The sequence below is a fragment of the Cheilinus undulatus genome, linkage group 9 (genome assembly GCF_018320785.1).
Source record: "Cheilinus undulatus linkage group 9, ASM1832078v1, whole genome shotgun sequence".
In the NCBI taxonomy this organism is placed as follows: Eukaryota; Metazoa; Chordata; class Actinopteri; order Labriformes; family Labridae; genus Cheilinus; species Cheilinus undulatus.
Window position 1 is genome coordinate 34,936,559 of NC_054873.1, and position 20,465 is coordinate 34,957,023.

General features: G+C 39.4%; 1 protein-coding gene across 3 annotated transcripts in view; it reads right to left on the reverse strand.

The window, feature by feature from the left end:
• Nucleotides 1–20,465, reverse strand: part of abcc8 (ATP-binding cassette, sub-family C (CFTR/MRP), member 8) — an 84,829-nt gene that overhangs the window by 49,006 nt on the left and 15,358 nt on the right. For all 3 annotated transcript variants that reach the window (XM_041795490.1, XM_041795489.1, XM_041795491.1), the window contains 6 exons: nucleotides 19,078–19,199; nucleotides 16,091–16,257; nucleotides 13,240–13,482; nucleotides 6,067–6,255; nucleotides 3,142–3,306; nucleotides 2,903–3,058 (listed from right to left, as the gene is read on the reverse strand). In XM_041795490.1, coding sequence (XP_041651424.1) covers nucleotides 2,903–3,058; nucleotides 3,142–3,306; nucleotides 6,067–6,255; nucleotides 13,240–13,482; nucleotides 16,091–16,257; nucleotides 19,078–19,199 — 1,042 coding nt within the window. The remainder of the gene's footprint in view (nucleotides 1–2,902; nucleotides 3,059–3,141; nucleotides 3,307–6,066; nucleotides 6,256–13,239; nucleotides 13,483–16,090; nucleotides 16,258–19,077; nucleotides 19,200–20,465) is intronic.

Below are 20,465 nucleotides of genomic sequence, written 5' to 3' on the forward strand. Positions count from 1 at the left end.
GACTTGTCAGCAGTAAATCACAGGGCTGAAACCTAGAGACAAACAACCAGGCACACTCATACCTACAGCCAATTTAGAGCCACCAACCTAACAAGCATGTTTTTGGTCTGTTGGAGGAAGCTGGAGTACCCAGAGAGACTCACTTTTCAGTTCATTGTGTAATAAAAAGTTTGGATCTAGGACTAAGTGTCTCTTTTATCTTCTTGGCATTGTAGAGATTTACTTTGAAACTTGTCCTCAGAGCAGAGCTCTCTGCTTTTAAGAGATAATAGGACACTCTGCTCGAACACAAAATGAGGTGTCAATGCAGGCCATTAGCCAAGACAAATATCAGTCCTTCAGATGCACATTTGATCATTATACTCAGTTATGTCTACTGCAGAAACTAAATTCAAAAAATTAAATGAAATGAAAGAATGCATCAAATAGTGTGTGCAGCTTTGGTTATAGTCTAACGTGTTCTCAGGCAGCAATAAAGAGACCCCTGTGTTATTACATGTTGTACAGTACATTCTTATGTATCCTGGTTCGTCTCTCAGCACAGCTCTTTATATTTTCGTCAGCGTTATGAAAGCTTTATCTACTTTTCCAAAGATTCAATGTCCATGAATGACCACTGGCATGAAGAGAGTATTATAGAAAAATATGAAGCAGTAGGTAAGCATGAACTGGTAGTGTGTTTATCTGTAAACTGTATTTCAGGAAAAAATGGTTTTCTTTATGATACAAAAGAAAGAAAATAAGGCAGAGGCAACACAACAGTGTGATGAGTGGATATCTTGAGAACAACAGCAAAAGGAAGGTTTAGTATTTCAGTAATTTTCCTAGATGTTTTTTTTTTCAGCTCAAATTTCACCTGAGGACATGTAAATGAATACCAGCTTGATTAAACAACACTGTGTCATGAATGAAATGATCCAATGAAAGGACGGTAACACAAGGTCGCAGGATTGAAATTATCTGCACACACACGCAGTGGATCTTTCTACCTCCCACAGGAGCACCAACACCTGACACTCTATTCCAGCCTCCATATCTCTGTTATGTTTCATGCATGCATAAATGAAATGTAGTGAAATGAAAAAGGAAACCTGCTATTATGGAAAAATGTAAGAGGGTAAAATATAATTTACAGCTGTGTGCTGATTATATAGCATGTATTTGTAGCTACAGTATGTATTCACCAACACTATCTGGACAAAAGTATTCAGCCATCTGACCATTACTATAATGAGACTGTATTCAAATAAATTTACTTTAATATGGAGTCATCCCCTTTTTGCAGCTTTAACAGCCTCTACTGTTCTTGAAAGGCTTTCAACAAGATTTTGGGGTGTTTTTGTTTGAATTTGTGCCCATTCACTCTGGAGAGCATTTATGAGGTCAGGTACGGATGTTGGGCGAGAAGGCCTGACTCCCCATCTCCTTCCAGATCATCCCAAAGGCGCTTGATGGGGTTAATGTCAGTGCTCTGTGCGGGCCAGGTAAGTTGTTCTACACCTAACTCATCAAACCATCTCTTTACAGACCTTAATGTGCGCACTGGTGCACAGTCATGTAGGAATAGAAAAGCCTTCACAAAGTTGGAAATGTATTATTGTCCAAAATATCTTGGTATGCTGAAACATTACTATGTGGCCTTCACTGGAGATAAGGGGCCAAGCCCTAACCCTGAGAAACACCATTATCCCTCCTCCACCAAACTTCACAGTTGGCACAATGCAATCAGGCAGGTAATGTTCCCCCGGCATCCGCCAAACTCCCCCATTTGACTGCCAAACAGAAAAACATGATTCAGTACTCCACAGAACATGTCTCCACTGCTCCCCAGTCCAGTGTCAGTGTGTTTACATCACTCCATCCAACACTTGGCATGGAACTTGGTGATGTGCAGCTTGCATGCAGCTGCTCGGCCACAGACACCCATTCCAGGAAGCTCCTGTCTTCAGCGGTGGAATCAGCAGAGCGTTGGCGACTTTTCCGGACCATGCGTAGTAGCAATCTTTACTCTGCTCTGTGATTTACCATGGTCTTCCGCTTCACAGCTGAGTTGCTGTAGTTCCTAAACACCTCCTATTCCTAACAATATCACACACAGTTGACTGTGAAATATCCAGCAGGGATTAAATTTAATAAAGCGTCTTATAGCAAAGGTGGCATCCATCACAGTACCACGCTTGGAGTCACTAAACTCTTCCCATTTTGTATCACAAATGTTTGGAAATGGAGACTGCATGGCCAGGTGCTTAATGTTATACACCTTTGGCAGCAGGCATTGAAACACTTGAATTTAATAATAAACAGGTGTGGCCAAATACTTTTGTCCATATGATGTACCTTGGATGATACATGCAAGTTATTAGCAGATATGAGGATGGCAACAGCTTAGGTTGGCTCAGGCTAACTGTGTTTTCTTTAATTAATTTCTGGAGCTAGAATTGTGACCTTGAAAACCATGTAAAAAGAATATCAAAAAGCTATCTTTTTATTAACCTTTGAAAGAAGTCATCTTCAGTGCAAACCCTCATCGCACTGTGTCCTCAACTCCACAGTAATCAGCACATGAGGCACAGACATATGACCAATAAGACTGCACAACAGTAGTTTTTCAGTGAGCACAAGTAAATAAGTTACCTGAAACTCACTTAACAGGGACCCAGTCAGCCTATCTATCCTCAAACAGTAAATAAAGGAATAATACGTTACTTGAGGGAATACAATAAATGGACAACACATGCTGATCCTGTATGATACATTCACCCAGTGTTGCAAAGCTATCAATAGCTATCAATCAGAAGCTGACAATAAATCTCAATGATGCATCAATGGTGGGACATATAACCACCACATCAACCATAAGTCTGTCTCATACTTAAATAAAGCACACAGGTATGCTTCTTACCTGAACTGGCATGGCACACAGGTTAGGGCAGAGGAAGAAGAACCACGTAAGCTGGTTGGTATCAATGGCAACCAGGTTACAAATCTGTGCAACGGTCAACTCGCCCATGGACATGTTAGAAGTGCACAGACGCATGATCTTATTGTAGATTTTTGTCTGAAAGGAAAGGACCCATAAATCAAGACACACTAAACCTTATTATACTCTGTTCTAAAACTGAGCCACAAGTGTTGTCGTACCTGTATGGCCCCACGCAGGTTGATGCCCGTTTCGATGGCCACATAGTAAGAGGCCTGCAGGAAGGTCCTCTGCAGGAGCAGGGCGAAGAAGAGCAGCACAGCCAGCACATAGGCATTCTCCAGAAACTCTTTGGAGGAAATGAAATAGATCCCCAGTAACTTCATCTGGAGGCACAAACGGGTGAGGGGAGGGGAGAATCGAGCAGTTTATAATTGTTAGTCAAGGAGTAAAGTCAATCACCGAGTACACTCTGACGGAGTGCGTTTGACTCAGAGAGCTTCTGTCAGTAATGAAATTCAACTAAAATATTTCCTTTTCATCACATCAAAAGTCTCTCCATTTAAAATGTTCTGTTTCACAGCAGGCGTCAATGATGTGCCTGAAACTCAATCAAACTGAAGTGAAGCCCCCAGAGTGTCTCACTTCACTGAGAAGGAGAGGGAGATAGAAATGAAAGAGGAAATGAGGCTCAGCTGTGACAGTGAAACACCATCTCCCTTATAGTTTAATTTATTCTGCCTCAGGTGGAGATCAATTACACCAGGAATTACAAATTATTGATTACAAACATGCCTCAAGTCCTCATCCACTCATCCTTGAAATCTCTTTTTTCTCTCTAATCTAAAACAAAAAAAAAAAAAAACATCCAGGCTCACAGAAACATCATCATGCTATCTTTGCTACAAACAGGTTTATTTTTAGTCTCCTCTCCAAACTGCCCGCTGTCAAGAGTATTTATTTTTAATGCTTGACAAGCCTTTACCAATTTAAAATTCATTTGTGATATTCAGCTGCCTCACTAATAGGACTTTCAAACAAATAATTGAAGAGTTATTCTTACAGAGGGACCATTTCTCTTTGTGTGTGGTTTGGCGGTGTGCCGAATGTGGAATTTAAGAGACCAAGTCACCTCCAGCAGCAATAAGTCTCATTAATAATTGAAGAGTATTAAATTAGTGCACCATCAGGGAGGGTGCACCAGGGAGAAAGGGCATCATGAAGACCTCATCAAACTGTTACTGTGACCTTTGAGTGGCAGAAGAGAGTCGTAATGTCTCTGTGGTGTCTGCTGTAGATATCTGTTTCTTAAATGTGACTCAGTTCTGTTTTGTCCATGAAAAGAAAATTCAGGTTTTTGCAAGAAACTTGAAAAAAAATTGGATGTTTGGACATGAAATTTGGTAATGATCCAAGCCCTTTAAAAGAGATCAAACAGCAGTTATCACAACCCATTTAACTTCTTGATACAGGCTCTACTCAGCATATTCTTTCAAACCTTCTCGAAATGACATCGAGGTTTCTTTTATTTCCAATGCCATACAAACTCAAAACAAGAGTCAAAGGCAACAGCAAAATAAGTTGTTTTACATTGGCAGTGAAGATTTGGCCAAATTTTTCATGGGAACAACCCACATACTCAGCTCTGCTGCTCATCTCACAAATACATGTTCCTTACAAATGTGGCACCACTTAAAAGGGAAATAAACAGGCCTTCCAACAGAATAAGATTTACTGCCAACTTTTGTGTTCTCTTCATACATTTTCCTCATCCAAATGTTACAAAAACATAAGTAATCATGTTTTTACATAACAAGTTATTGTGTTAAAATGTAAACCCTTTCACACTGTAACAAGATAAAACATATTTCTCTGACAAACAGGTTCCTTATCAAACTTTGGTATGCCTGGCTGTGAAAATGTATTGTTATCAATTGAACATTACAGCTGTCAGCATAAATGCATTGATTGTGTTGTATTTGGGGTCCATAATTAGTGCATACATTTTTTTGAATCACATTAACTGCATGCTTAATTGTTCCTTTCAGCAAACTCTGGATAGGCCACTACAACATCTAGCTGCAGCCACAGCGATGTAAATTGCATACAATATTGCACCTTAACATTTCACTTTAAAAAATTCACCTTCACCTCAGTGGACAAGTCAAACATTTATGAAACATTTACCTTTTCTCTGTTCCCTAAGGCCGCACACACTAGAAGGTTGTCAAATCTTGAACGATTTTTAAAATGTGGGCAACCACAATCTTAAGAACAATTTCAAATGATTTTTCATCTTATAATCCTCTGAGCACACACACTAGACAACCCAGCCTGACTATCAGACCACTGGAGACCACACATCTGCCGACAACCTCACAATGAAGGTTCCCCTCACACAAGATTATACAAGATCTCACATGATCAAAGTTGACTTCAGAAAAAAAAAACAAGCATGGATGACTATCGATAACCTCAGCTTGCTGTCCCTGGAATTTCCTAGCATATGTTACAGTCGAAGAAAAACTATAAAACAAGGAAAAGAATCAGGATGAAGGTACAGTTGTGTTTAAGTTTGTGAGAGGTGAAAGTACATAACATCCTGCTGGTGACGCTGCCAAGTCTGCCCATGATTTGATGTCTGGCTCAAGGCCTGGCTGCAACATGATTTAAAGCAGAAAAAATAATCGTGTTGACAACACACACTTTGGGATTACTCAGACAAATAATCATTTGCAACAAGCCTCAACTTGGCCTTAACGAAGGTAAACCTGGCCTAAAATCAGACCATTTGTGTTGTGTGTGGCAAGCCTTATTTCCTTTTTAAACCATTAAAAGTTTCTTTTATCTGGGGTTAACTTTACATACTGAACTTCCTAATTTTCTTTCAAAATAAAAGCAGGTCTGTACAGGAAGTCAGTTACCCTCATTAAAAAGTCAAAAACAAGACAAAAGCAGCTAAATTCAAAAAGTGGAATTTCAACATGCAATCCCCACACCCAACGATTAACTACAGAAATTCCCTGATTAATCACAGATTAATTCAGATTAATTTTTACAGTTAATTGTTTGACAGCCCTAATTAAAAACTTTGATGTTGTATTCTATAATCCTAAAATAAGTTTGGTAGTACAGTTGACCCTCACCGGTGGCTGAATTGTGCGGTTGTCCTTGCTGATGTGGTGGACAATGCCAGAGATGCAGAGAGGACCAGCGAAGCCAAGCAGGTCAGCCAGGAAGCGAAACGTGATGCTGAGGATGAGAGGTCTGCCAAACGCTTTCCTCAACGCCTGCCAGATCAGCTTTGGGCTCTGGGGTGCTGTGCCCTGCGGCCTCTGAGGGAGAGCAAAGAGAAGAGATTAAGGTTGAAATATATCAGTACATTCAGGCAACATTTCGGCTGGTGAATTTTACTTGCTGAATAACAATATTCCAAAGGATTTGGACAATCACACTTTACACTATTACACTCTAAATCACAAATGTTAATCACTTTGTCTCTCTGCGATGCATCAACATTGCTTCATTTGTGCAATGAAGAGAGTTCTTTTGAAGATAGGAGTAGATCTGATGGAAATGCTTTAATGAAGAATTCATAACACCACAGGCATTTATTTATCTGTACAGCTGAGCGGGCAGCACAACAGAATACAAAAAGAAACAAGGGTTCACATTACAGCCATCTAACAGAGCGAGAAGAAGTAATCGCTTGAACATAAAAGCTGAATCGCCACGATTAGCCCAAGAGTCAGTCCAACACTGCAGCAGAAACGTGCAGAACGAGGTCAGCTTCATGGTGCCCATCCTCCCCACTGCTGCTGCATCATGGGATGTGCTGATTAATGGTTACTTTCACTGTACAGCTCAGTCATTTGTGTTTGAATTGTCTTTGTCTAATGATGCAGGAAAAAACCATAGTGATGCAGGAGGTGAGGAAGAGAAAAGTGAGCATCTTTTTGAGGTTTATATAGATCAGCAAAGCAGACTGATAGAGCTCCTGCTCTATTTTTATATCAGGAAAATATGAATGCCATACCAACACAGCAGAACAGTTTAGTGAATCTGTTAGCAGAGGAAAACATCTGGTCTGTCACAGTGCGGGAAACACTCACTGAACGTTTCCACTGACGCTGTGCATGTGCGTATGTGTGCATGACTGACTCACCATCAGAGCTGTGAGAAGAGACGTGACCATTATCATGTGTCTCCATCTTTCCATTTGAGCTCCAACTGAACCTCAGCCTTCGTACCAAACATGTGTCACTGAGCACGTCACACATAAACACAAACAAACACACCCACACATCCACACACATCCTTTTTGTCTACCTTGGGTTCAAATGAGAAGGAAGGAGGAGTGAAACTAGCTTCCCATGAAGTCCAGAGCTTTCACCCCCGCAGGGGTCGGGATGTCACCTCGTTCACAGTAAACCAGGAATGACCCGGCGCCTTCAGCCTCTCCTCTAAATGCCCCACCATCCCCCATCCCCAACCTCTCCACTGGGATCTCTAAATCTCTCTCATCCCCTTGCTCCAGCCGGAAGGAAGTGGGGTTTGTGTTCACACCGGACGCGCATGCAGCCGCAGCGACAGATCCATGTGACCCTCCAAACTCTGGAAAACAGTGACCCTGGCGCTAAGGCCCTTCATCCCAGACCCCTGACAAGTGCAGGGAGAAAGAGACGCAAGAAGATAAAAAGAAAAAGGATGGAGGAATTAAGTATAACCAGGACACAGCTTCAGTTTTTTCTGCAGTGATAGGACTGGAAGAAAAGTGCCCTAGAGAGTACGCAGTCAGAGAAAGTCAGAAGTTTCAAAACCTGTTCCAAAAGGCTGTTTGAATCTCTAACACAGGGACTGCATTATCTCAATGTTCACAACATACACTCATCATTCCACCAACTGTTAACTAGTGTAACTTTTGGACAAAAAGGAAATGAGAAGTACTTTTAATTTTCCAAGCCAAAGAAGCATGCTTCATTTATAGGCGAGTACGGGCATTAGAGCATAAGACGATACGCTTAGGGAGAAGCTTTGCAATGCAATGCATCACTTCAGTTCAAAGCCTTTTCTCTAATCAGAAGAACGCACACATTCAAGCAGGTCTGAATCCCAGCAAAATAACAATCAGGCTAACCTGATTTTTTAACACTTCTCTGCAAAGCAAATTGAAAATGAAGGTGAGGATTAAGAGGCTTGAAAGTGAGCTAATCAAAGGTGCTCTCATAGGATATCAACTTATTACCTGTAAAAGAAAAAAGCCCAGCATGCAAAAACTACAAAACTACGAGTAAAGTACATATTTGAATCTGATTTCCCACAGTTCACACTTCATGTCCCCTGCATGAAAAACAGAACAAAGTAGAGAGTCAGACAAAAAAACAAAGGAAAAAACTACATGATCATCATCATCATCATCAACTACAACAACACAACGATGTCAAGCCACCAAAACAATAATGAATGCATTCAGATTCCACTGTTGTCATAACCCCTAATATTAAAGACATTTTCAAAGTCAAAGCTTATATGAGATTGTCATATACAGTGCCTAAAAGTTTCACCACCTTGGATGTACACTTATATTGATTTTATAAACTGAGGTCATGTTCAATATAATTTGGATTTTTGAAAAAACCTCTTTAATGTCAACATGAAAACAGATTTCTTAAAAAATGTATAAGATTAAAACAAGACCAGGTAAAAACCTAGTATATGGCTGACCGCAACTATCTGGGATGCCTGTTGAAATGCCTGACTGGCAGAGTGATTTTGTCATTATTGTTATTTTTTTGTGAGCCAAATTTATTGTGGTAACTTAAATGTACATAGCTACATGCTGTCCTCTCTCTCTCCGTCTCTCCTCTTAATAAAGCTCTTCTCTGTGTGCATATGAAACACAACAGAGACAAGTGTCAGACTTCACTGATAGAGACAGACAGTAAGACACTGGAGATTAAATGCTTTTTTTTGGAAGATATAAGTCTTTAATGGTAGAAAGTTTATGCTAACAATAAAAGACCAACTGCTAATGAACTGTTTATTCTAAAATAAAAGAAAAATTGCAGCAGGTTTCATAAACATTCCTAATTCTCCTCAGACAGGTGTGTAGGGGTCTTTAAATGTGTTAAATTAAGCTGAATTTCTACTTCAGTGTTCCTATCCTTTTTTGTATATCTGTTAATTATCAATAAACAGCAAATTTATTATATTCTCTGCAAATAAAGACATGTCAAATGTTTAAGTAGCGTTCTCTTTACAACGCAAATGCAGAGATTTTAACATTTATTTGTTCCCCATAATCATATAGCATTAAGGGAATATTTACCAAATTTCTTTTTAACATAGCGCACACCCCTGGCTCACACAGGCGACACAGACACACAGCTGGAGTGCACACAGCACTGACGCGCTGGTCCTCTGTGGTCAGAGAGAAGCTTTAAGAGGAGAAAGTTCTGCTGTTTATCCTCCAGTATTCTGAAACTTTATCCTTCAACAGATAGAAGCCTTGAGTCTACACTACTGACATGTTTGCATGCGTTTCAGCGTAGGTGTGTGCTTGAGTGTTGTGTGTGTGTCACTCCTATGCAGCATGAAAGCAGACGAGGATGAGAGGAGAGCAGCCGACGCTGCTGCGTAAAAGATGCACGAAAAATCAAAGAGAAAGGGACGATAGGAGAAAGAGTGATGGGGGACAGGAGATCATGATGGTAAAATTAAAAAATGAAGATTGTGCAGGAGTCCCAAATTGAGAGTCCAAACCAAGTACAAGAACAGCGGTCCAGTTCGGAGTAAACAGCAGCGGTCCTACAGGGACATCCAAGCTAACAGCTAACGGCAGACAATATGGACAAGCCCACCGCCATGATTGGAAAGCCATGATGTAACAGACCAGAAGTAGAGCGAGAACATTTTTTTTCTGCCGCAGAAAGCTTTCCGTGTTGCTCTCAGCGCTAACTGTGATGAAGAAATGTGTTGGTCAGGCTAAGGCCGAGCTAATGTTCGGCTAGCAGCCATTGTATACAAGCACAACAAGTAACCCTTTCCCCCTCTAACTATCACACACTTACGCTGAAGTGGGTTGGCAGAAGAGCAAAAACACCATTTCTGTTACAGAAAACTTTTAGTGTTGCTGTCTCCACTGGTTTTCATTAAAAAATGTCCAGTTTTGACAAGGCGAGCTAATCGCTAATCCCTCAAGCAGCCGTTGTCCACAAGCATTCACACAAAAAGTTACCTTTTCCTCCTCAACTATCACATAATCATGCCAAAGCAGGTCAGCAGAAGAGTGAAAACATCTTTCCTAACATGAAAAGGGTTGTTTTATTCTCTGTCACACATAAATGTGGCCCAGTTCTGGTGAAACAGAGGCTAAAGCTATATCTGAGTATTTAGAGCAGTGGAGGCAGCCATTAAAGGGCTTTCAGCACAAGTAAACGCAACGCTGTATTTTAAGGCTTAGAAATTAGTGTCACTCACTCAGTCAGTTACTTCCTCACTCACTCACTCAGACACAGACATTGCCATGTGTAGGGCTGACCTCAGCGGTCAGCCAAAAATGATTGCTTAAATATTCACCCCCTTTAAAGTGACTGATCTAATTCAACAGAGGTCCGGCCAATTAGTGCTAGAAGTCTCACAATTAGTGAAATAGGGATCACCTCAGTGCAGCGTGTTTCAAGTGATTGTAGTATAAAGACACCTGTGTCTGGAAGGTCGAGTCACTGTTTAATCAGTATTCCTGGCAAATTAATACTCCAAATAACTAAGAGAAAAGATTATTGAAAAGAATAATTCAGGGGATGGATACAAAAACATTTCCAAGAAATGGAAGGAATATGGCACATGTGTGCATCTGCCTAGACCAGACTGTCCTCACAAACTGAGTGACCATGCAAAAAGGAGACGAGTGAGAGAGGCCACCAAGACACCTATGATTACTCCGAAGGAGTTACCAGCTTCAGCAGCTGAGATGGGAGAGACTCTGCATACAACTGTTGCCCAAGTTCTTTACTGGTCAAAGCTTTATGGGAGAGTGGCTAAGAGAAAGCCACTGTTGAAGAAAACTCATATTTAATCTTAGCTAGGGTTCACCAGAAGGCATGTGGGAGACTCCATGGGCAAGTCAAAGAAAGTTATTTCGTCTGATGAGACCAAAATGGTGCTGTTTGGCCATCAAACAAGATAATATGTTTGGCATACACCAAACACTGTACATCACCACAAACATACCATCCCCACTGTGAAGCATCATGCTGTAGGGATGTAAAGGTAAAGGGTAAAATGAATGTGGCAAAATATAAAAAAACTCAAAAAGTTGTGGGCAGATTTTGACAAAATTTTCAGGAAATGTCAGAAATGGCATAAGGAAGAACTGATTAGATTTTGGGAGTGATCCAGATCACCGTCTGGACCCAGGACTTTTTTCAAGAATTTGTGACTATTGGGAGATAGGGCCAATGGCGGAGGTCTGCGCTCTCTGAGTGCTTTTCTAGTTTTCCATGCAACAATGACCTGAAGCGTACAGAAAAAGCTACACAGAAATGGTTAAAGACAACAAGGTGAATGTTCTGGAGTGGCCCAGTCAAAGGTCAGACCTCAATCCGATAGAGAATTTGTGGCTAGACTTGAAAAGGGCTGTTCACGCCTGCTCACAGAGTTTGAGCAGTTTTGCAAAGCCAATGAAGTAAAATCGCAGTGTCCAGATGTGCAAGTCTGATTGAGACCTATCCAGACTCACTGCTGATTGCAAAGGTGCATCTACTAAATCCTGACTTGTAGGGGGTGAATATTTATGCAGTCGTTTACTTTTCATTACATGCTTTTATTTAATTGACATTACTTTGTAGAAATCTGTTATATCTTTGAGATTCAAGAGTGTCATTTGTATTTTTTGGTCAAAGAAGGCACATTATATTAACTATGACATTATAAAAAACATTAAAGGGTAAAACATCCAAGAGGTGAATACTTTTTATAAGTATTCACAAATTCTGAGTCCTTTATTCTAGTAGTAAATATTGTTTAAGACAAGGTTTTGTGAACATTCATTACACCAGTGGTTATTGCTGGGGGTTCGGATGCCTTCCAGTTTGAAGCTATGCAGTTCCTTGCTGATAGTAAGGAAAGACAGATGTACCTCTATTCATATTTTTTCCAGTCGTCTGACATGATTGAAACATCACATTTCTCTTGAAGGTGCTGAATACTTTGGCCATCTCATACATGCAAACCAAAATAGCATCACTAAAACCAACAAATCAAAAATTACTGGAAGATCAATCTAACCTCTCTGACAGCTTCAACACACACATGAAATCAAGTCAACTTTAGGCAAAAATGTCCTTTTTCTCCTTGAGAATTTTTATGTGTATGTTTTAAACTTAGTTCAAGCATGTGATCTCATGGCCTGTTTTTGTTTACACTATTGACAAATCCTCTGTGACGTCTGAACACAGTTAATAGTCCCAGTCCAGCAAAGACTGAGTCATCACAGCACAAAGATCAACGCTTTCATGAGAACAGCTGTATTTAAAAGACAAAAAACTCTTCCCAGATCACTTCATCCACATGTCAGGCTGGCCCACTGACAACAATTCAACACAATAAACAAAGTTTTATTGAGACTTTAAAACTAAAAAAACGGCTAAGATAGAATAAGTGGGGACATAAGGAATTAAACATAATGATCTTTAAATTCTAACATATTTGAAAATCTTCATTGTGTCTGTGAGTGAAAATTGAAGTTGATACTCAAGAAATGATCATCACATTTAAAAGGAAATAGATGAGTAGAGTATATTTATTGCCTGAAGAGCATTAACCTGCAGAAAAAAACCATTCTACTTCTAATTTGATCAAGAATTTGTGAGTGGAAAAAGTCAAAGATTGAGGGTTTTTTCAATGTTAAGATGATCTTTGGTGCCGTTCCATTTGAAAGCAGCACTAGAGCCTGATACAGCCATGATTATTTATTCAGCATCAATGACGCAAGAGAAGGAGAGATTTTGCTTCTGTTTTAACACATCAATGTCAAGAACTAAGACTTGACTTGAATCTGAATCTTCCTCATGTCAAGAGTTTAGAGAAAATGCTATTTTTGCTGTCAGAGTGAAGAGGAGGAAACCATTATCTCTGAAAAAGATTTCTTCACTTTTCAATCTGTGTTGAGTGAAGAAAGGTTTCATTAAAGCTCTGTGTCTTTAATGCCTTTTCACACTGATTTCTCACCTATGAATAAGTGAAGCCGGGTCAACAGTCCTGTTCAGTTGATCATTTTAGAGATAATCAATTTAAAAGAAGTGATTTTGTGCACAAACCTTCTGGTCTTCAAAGGCCCTGCGTAGCTTGATGTAGTTAGTAAGGGCTCTCATGGCGATGGGCAGTTTGCCGATAACCTTGAGGTCAATGGGCCGTCTGTGAGCAGTGGTGATGAAGGTGTTCATCCACCAGTAGGTAGCTTTGGACAACAGGTTGACGAATGGTTGCAGAAATCGAACACCAAGGTCCTGGAGATCCTCTGGAGGCTTAACCTCAGTGGGGTCAGCGAAACACATGTAGCGCTAAAAGAAAGGGAAGCACAGATACATGGTTGTGATTAAATTTTCAACCCCAGTGACCTTAAAACAAAGGCTGAAAAGGCATGGAATCACTGATTAGACATACGATGAAAGAAAAACATCCACTCATCTACGGAGTTAATTATTAGAGTGTTCTCCACACTATATGGGAGCACTTTACACAATGGCAACCATATTGAACACTCTCTTATCAGGGGGATTAATTATAGCCACAGGAAGATGCATTGTTTCTTTGCTGTATTAATTACAGGTTGTCTTCTCAATCTTTGAATCTTGGCAGAGCTTAGCAGGCTTTCAGAGCAATAGGACTGCAGTTTTCTCAAAAATAAAAGGTCAACAGAGCTCCATGAATAGATAGGATATAGAGAATGTGGAGCTGTGAAATGTATTAATCTATTTAGTAATTCACATTAATATGTACAATTAAATTAAGATGAAACGCTTTAACAGTTCAAATACAAATGACAAGCTGAGATGAATGACTTATGGATGAATAACCACAGAAAATGTCTAAGTACTTGAACATTTGAAGGCAATTACAAATAAAATCACTGGGTCCATTGTAGGTCTCATTTAAGAGCGTTTGCATGGTTTAATTTGAAATGATTGCAAGAAATGAAAAATATTACTCATTATGTGTGGCAGAAGTAATGTGTTAATTTGTATCTTTTATAACTACAAAATAGACTTATCAGAGTAAGGTCAATTGTATTTGTAAAGGAATGTAAAACAAAAATCCAATGAATTTCCCAGCTCTGAAACATAAAATCACATAATCTTTTTTAAAACCCATGAGATTGAATAATAGATGTGAACTCTGGGCAGAAATAAAGACTTTACATTTTCCAGAATAAAGGAATAACAGTTTTCACTTCTTATCATTCTGACTTTATTTACCATCACAAAAAGGCTGAGTTGGTAAAAATGTCAAAAAGACAGAATAATCAAAATACATGACCATGACAGACATATTGTGCATTAATACAATTAAGAAAGGCAGATAAGAGAATGATATAAATTTCACTTTGCTCTCAAAATCATTTGCATAGATATTTTTACACACATTTCAGTCACAGATAAATGTGGAAATTGGCTCGTGATGATCAGTCAAGTATCAGTGATAGTGCAGCCTGGGGCTTATGTTTTGTTTCATAAAGATGTGAGACTGCGCCTTTTGTCTTCATACAATTATCTTTATTCTCTATCATTTCATGGCAGAACCTCTGCCTTAAAATGATTCACTTTCCAAGAGGGGACATTGCAATTTAAAGGTCTTTTTAGCCTGGCTACAGACATTCCTCAAGCACTGCCATCAGTTTGTTCAGCACTCTGGTGCTGCTTGAAAAATCTCCACAATTACATGGCGAATTAAAGTGAAACTTTGCACAGACATCATGTCCCCTACTGCGGTGATCCCATTTGGAACACTCTCTAGTTTTTAACTTAGAAAAGCTGAACTCACAAAGACTGGGGGAAACAGGGGAAACATTGCTGTCAAAACTTGGCTACAATTTTAATATTTTTTGCAGATAAATCCCTGAGAAAAAAAGTCTACAAGAAATTTTGTGCTTATTAGAATACCTTTGCATGAGGAATGTGAAAGTGTTTCACCATTTTTTTAATTATTTGTGAAAATCTTATCTTGACTACCTCAGAGACAAGACAAGCCTCATGCCCCCAAAGAGGGTCCGGACCACAGGTTGGGAACCAGTGTCTTACAGGATGCAGGTAAATGATCCTGATAAACTTCTGAAGTTTAATATATCATGATCCTGAGGTTTATTTTTATGTTTATTGGCAAAATGTGTAAATATTGATTCAAGTGATTGCCCTCGTCTTTAGTAAAGATGTTCATTTGTAGTTCCCCATAAAAGGCAACAATTATTTTTCATGTAGTAATAACATCAGATCAATATTCTTTAAAGTTCAACACATTACCTGTAATTAATGAAGTAAGATGTAAAATTTTCTAAATAGATGTTAAAGTACTATTATATAAAATCTACTCTTGTAAAAGTAATAGTGTAAGATTAATTTGTTTAAACTTCTGATTCAAAACATTCTAAAGCCTACAGCCTCTTTAGATCACTCTAAATATAGAAGCCCACAAAATTGAAGACCTTATACTCTTTTTAGATCTTTTAATACTGTTTAAAAGCCTTAATTTTGGCTTAATTGATTTAGCAACTTTCAGTACTTTTTAAGACACCTCTGAGAGTTTTTTAGTTTTATAAGTTATTAGGACAGTTATGTTAGCATCTCATAGTTTGGTATTTCAAAGCAAGCAGCAGCAGTTTTCTCTGTGTTTAAATCTTTATTGACTAGCAAAGGTGCTGTTTCAACTGTCACATGCACAAACATTAATATTACTCTCCTAACAGCTTAATGCGGGTGAAGAGGGAAATTGAACATGAAGCATCATTGCTTAATCTATTTTCAATTAAACTCTGGGCAGCTTTACTGATCACTGACCAGTGGTGCAAATTGGATTTCAGTCAAAAGGACGAAGAGGCAACTGAAGCAAAAACAGGAAACAATCAGCAGGCTACACACTGCTGCAGCATGAAACATCACAGACACATACTCATACCCGGCCCAGGATGACATTGATCTCTACGGTGAGCAGGAGTCCATACAGCAGCACCAGCAGTCCGGTGATGCAGTAACGAAGCTGCCTAAGGCCGATGCCGTGCTCCGTGTACTTGGCAAACTTGATGGTTTTCATTATGAAGGCGAGGACCCAGTAGATGAGCAAGGCTGAAGAGATCAAACAAAGACAGACAGGAAATCACTGGACAAGCTAAAAAGAAAAGCTCCAGACTATAGATGGATTGTAATGGAGATGTAATGTTTTTCATCAATTCTGAATTAACTTCTGGGACTGAATTTATACAAGATATGGGTGTATTTGTCACAGTCAGCATCATGTCTTCATCTTTTTTCTTTTTTTCTCCTCCTCATTGGATGTCAACAAAAAAAGGCTCAGGGATGTGTCTCTAAAAGCTTTTAAAGGTTATCAACTCTTACCCAGTACGCAGCAGTTAAAATTTGGCTCTATGATGTTGAGATCTTTCCCCTTGAGAGAGGTCATTTCAGTTCAGCAGCTTTACAGGGATAAGTAATGAGAGCTTAATAGTGAAAACTGTGTTGTAGATAAAGTTCAGAGAGATTACACTCGAGGACAATAGGGGAACAAGATCATCGGCTCAGACTCTGCAGCAGACTTTGATCCAGTGTTTGTGTACTCATGTTGTAAAGCACCTTGAAAATAGTGAAACATGCAGGTCACTGTCAGAGTCTCAATTTAGAAGATTAATTTCTGTGTATTCAACTGTGAACCCAGCACCGCCCCACCTCTTCTCTCAAGAAAGCGACTGTGATATGAAGACCCACAAGCTGAAAGCAGCTCAGTGATGTGACAGCAGGAGGAGCACCAAAGCTCAACACAGTTGAGTTAACGATTTAGAGGGAAAAGAAAATCATGAACAGTCACAAGGAAGCACTAGGGGGGTCAATACATATGCAAACATGGGTGTTATGGCAGAGCTAATGGAGCAAGTATGCTTTGATGTGAAACAAAGTCCACAGATTCATTGGAAGATATATTTCTGAGATATGAATATGTGGTGTTGCTTCATATTTAACAACATGAGCTCATACTATATGGTGGCGTTGGGATTATTTTATTGAGGTGATTCAATCCTCTCAGGTCATAAAGAATAGAAGAGCTAACTTTTAAAGCACTATTAACTGTGCATTTCTTCCCCCTGAATCTCATTTTCCTTGAGAAAAAGGATGAGTTATATTTACCTGGAGCAGCCCAATTAGACTATATGAGAATGCCTTCTGAATAATTTGCAGCCTCATCTGAAGGTAATGAAGCATTAACCTTTAAAGCAACAATGTGTACTTTTTTCATATTAAAACTGTAGTTTCAAACAGGATCATGGTAGATAAAGCTATGAAAAAAAACGACAGTTGCAGCACAAGAACAGAAGAAAGAAACATTGTTGGCAGAGTAGACAGTGCAGTTGCATTCAGAGACCTTTAGGGGGCAACAAAGAGCATCCAACTGAATTCCAACATAATGTTGCTTTAGATTATTGTAGACCCTGTTTTACTATTTCATGATTCAAGATAAACCAAATGAATATGACCCAGTTTTCAAAACAAAAGTTAATTCAATCAACATTTTTGTAACCTTGACTTAACCTTGCAGAGGAGATGAAAACACCCGTTTCTGTGTTTCTCACTAGCAAATCCATTTTGCAAAGCTCCCGTCTGAACCATTTGGGCCTGGTTAGAAAGTGACAGGACCAATCAGCGTCAAGGGGCAGTACTTTCGGGCGCGGTGGAGTCGTGACGTAAGCAAGCAGCAACAAGAGGCAGGTGCAATAATGGCAGAAGACATTAGCATGGATGCTGCTATAACGCCAGGGGTGCTGCTCGGTTGAGGCTACGTCACGTGTTTGTTGCTCTGATTGGCCCGTAAAAATGTGACGGACAGAACGTTCATCCAATCACCAGATGGATGTGTGAAACAAATTCATCTGGCGTGCCAGGTTAGCCTTGACTCATATTTAGCAAAGTTTTGGCAAGACTAAATAAATGGCTGGACCAATACAACAGCGTTTGAGGATAAAGACACAGTAGCAGAACAAGTGTGGTTTAAAAGTACTGCAGGCCTGTAAACGATAGCCTCTAGAGAGATTAGCATGGATGCTACAGATAAAGTGTCAGTTTTATCTGAACTAGACATTACTAACCACAATAAAAGCTTTTATTGTTGGAAAAGGTGTTTTTACTCTTCTCACAACAGGAATCAGCAAGAGTTTAATTTACCAACTGGCTCCATTGATAGTATACATTGATAAAAGCTTCCTGTTGGGCTTGTGTATTGTTTTTTACTCCCCATGGCGGCACATGCGTATTATATTTTGTTGCACTTATTAGTCTGTTTTAAATGTGACAGAGAGAACATTCATCCAATCACTCTCCAATTAATTTTTGAAAGGTTCTTCCCTTCCCAAACACCATCTATTTTCAATGCAGTGAACATTTTAGTTACTTATAATTTAGATATAGTTTACTTGCATATTTATTTATCTATTTCACAGGTGCATTTAGTGATGCATATAAAGAAGCTTTACATTAATGATTGCAGCCAATTATATCCACTGATTTCTTCTAAAGAAGCAAACATATACCAGTAAGCAAAGATTGTGAGAAAAATGTGGCACATTTTTGACATGCTTTCTTCAAGTTTCTAAAAAAATGTTATATGAAACTGAGGGCTGCATGTGGCATGAGGGCCACCAGTTGCCCATCCCTGATCTATGGGGGGGTGCTCTGATGGAAACGAAACACATCCCATGCCATGGATATGAGAAACACTCTATCTGGGGTGTCAGGTTATTTCAGCTGGTTAAAAGCACAGGTGGCGTTGTCTCTTACAAAGGTTATGATTTTCATTTTAATTATAATTTTGCTCAGCAAAACTCTTCCCTGTGGGTAAAGGTAAATAAACACCTGTAAAATGTTGATTGACAAAGAAAATAAGAATTGATCATACTGTACCTAATAACAGTTTGGGGAAGTTGGAGGTCTCGATGTTATGATAGTAGATAATAGATGTGATACCAGCCATGAAGGCCAGACCTGCAGGCATGTAAAGGTGCAGATGGAGGGATTGGCTGAACCTGCAAAAGAACATGAAGGAAGAATGCACACATATGAAATAAACCCTGAAACATTGAATACATTTTTGGATTTAAATTTTTCATAACCAAAAACATTATTTCTCAGTTTATGCTGAAAATATGACTATAGCCATTTAGGAACCAAATAAAACACATTATGTGCAAGAAGTAATGAACCTGTTCAAAAAATGCCTACCCATGTTTGACGGGTACCTCATAAAGCAAGAATCACATAAACACAATTACAAATCCACAGACAGGCGAGATAAACAACAAAGCCCAGCTCATCTGCGAAGCTCTGAAATCAGAGTGAAAAACCAGTGACGTGAGGACAGATGGACAGCTCTTCTATTCACTCCAGTAACAATCACTACAGCCTCCAGGCTGCAGAAATGGCTGATAAACAGTTTCCTCCTTCAACCTCCATCTTCTCATAAATAGAGGAAACAGGAAAGAGGAAGAGAGGACTAAACTGTGTAAAGTTGTCTGTTAATTTAAACTTTTAATTTAAACAACAAATTGTGTTTGTAATGGACTGTGAGTCATTAATCTTGTTATAAATCCTACTTTGCATGCTTTATTTCGTTATTTAGCTCACTGTTTACCTTGTCTTTTCCTGTTACTCTATGTTGCTTTTCTGTGACAACAGATGATTTGTGCCTATGTGACAAATGAAGATAACCAAAAGAACAGTCAGGAAGACCATATCCTGCATGCTGCATGCTAGTGTAAAAGTTAATTCCTGCACTGTTTCACTCACCCTCTCCATAGATGCTCTATCGTTGACATATTATCAGCTGTTCACATCACCTGGTCTTACCTATCCAATAGCACTGCCCCACTCCCTGCCTTCCTTTAAGGGATGCTACATAGCAACCTGACCATCTCCTCCTCTTTTGTTCTTGTAATCTGCAACCCTACCTCCCAACCTTTTCCTTTATTTCTCTCCCTCACCCTGTCCATATGGCCACAAGTGGTTTATCATACCCAGGAGCTACAGCAGATCCCCTAAGCTTCCCCAAACCATCGCCAGCAAATGTCTCATATCACTGCTCAAAAGAATCATTCCAGTATCAATTAATTATTGTCACATTGCATTCTGTTCATGCTGTGGTCCTTGCTAGTGAAAATATGGCTTTTCTCTCCACCAGTTCATTCAGGATATGGCTGCAAGCATCCCTCCCCATCACCAAGTGACAAAGTCTCCATCATCAGCCATCATCCCTAATCGTGTGGTGAGCCTCTTCACACTATGATCCTCAGACA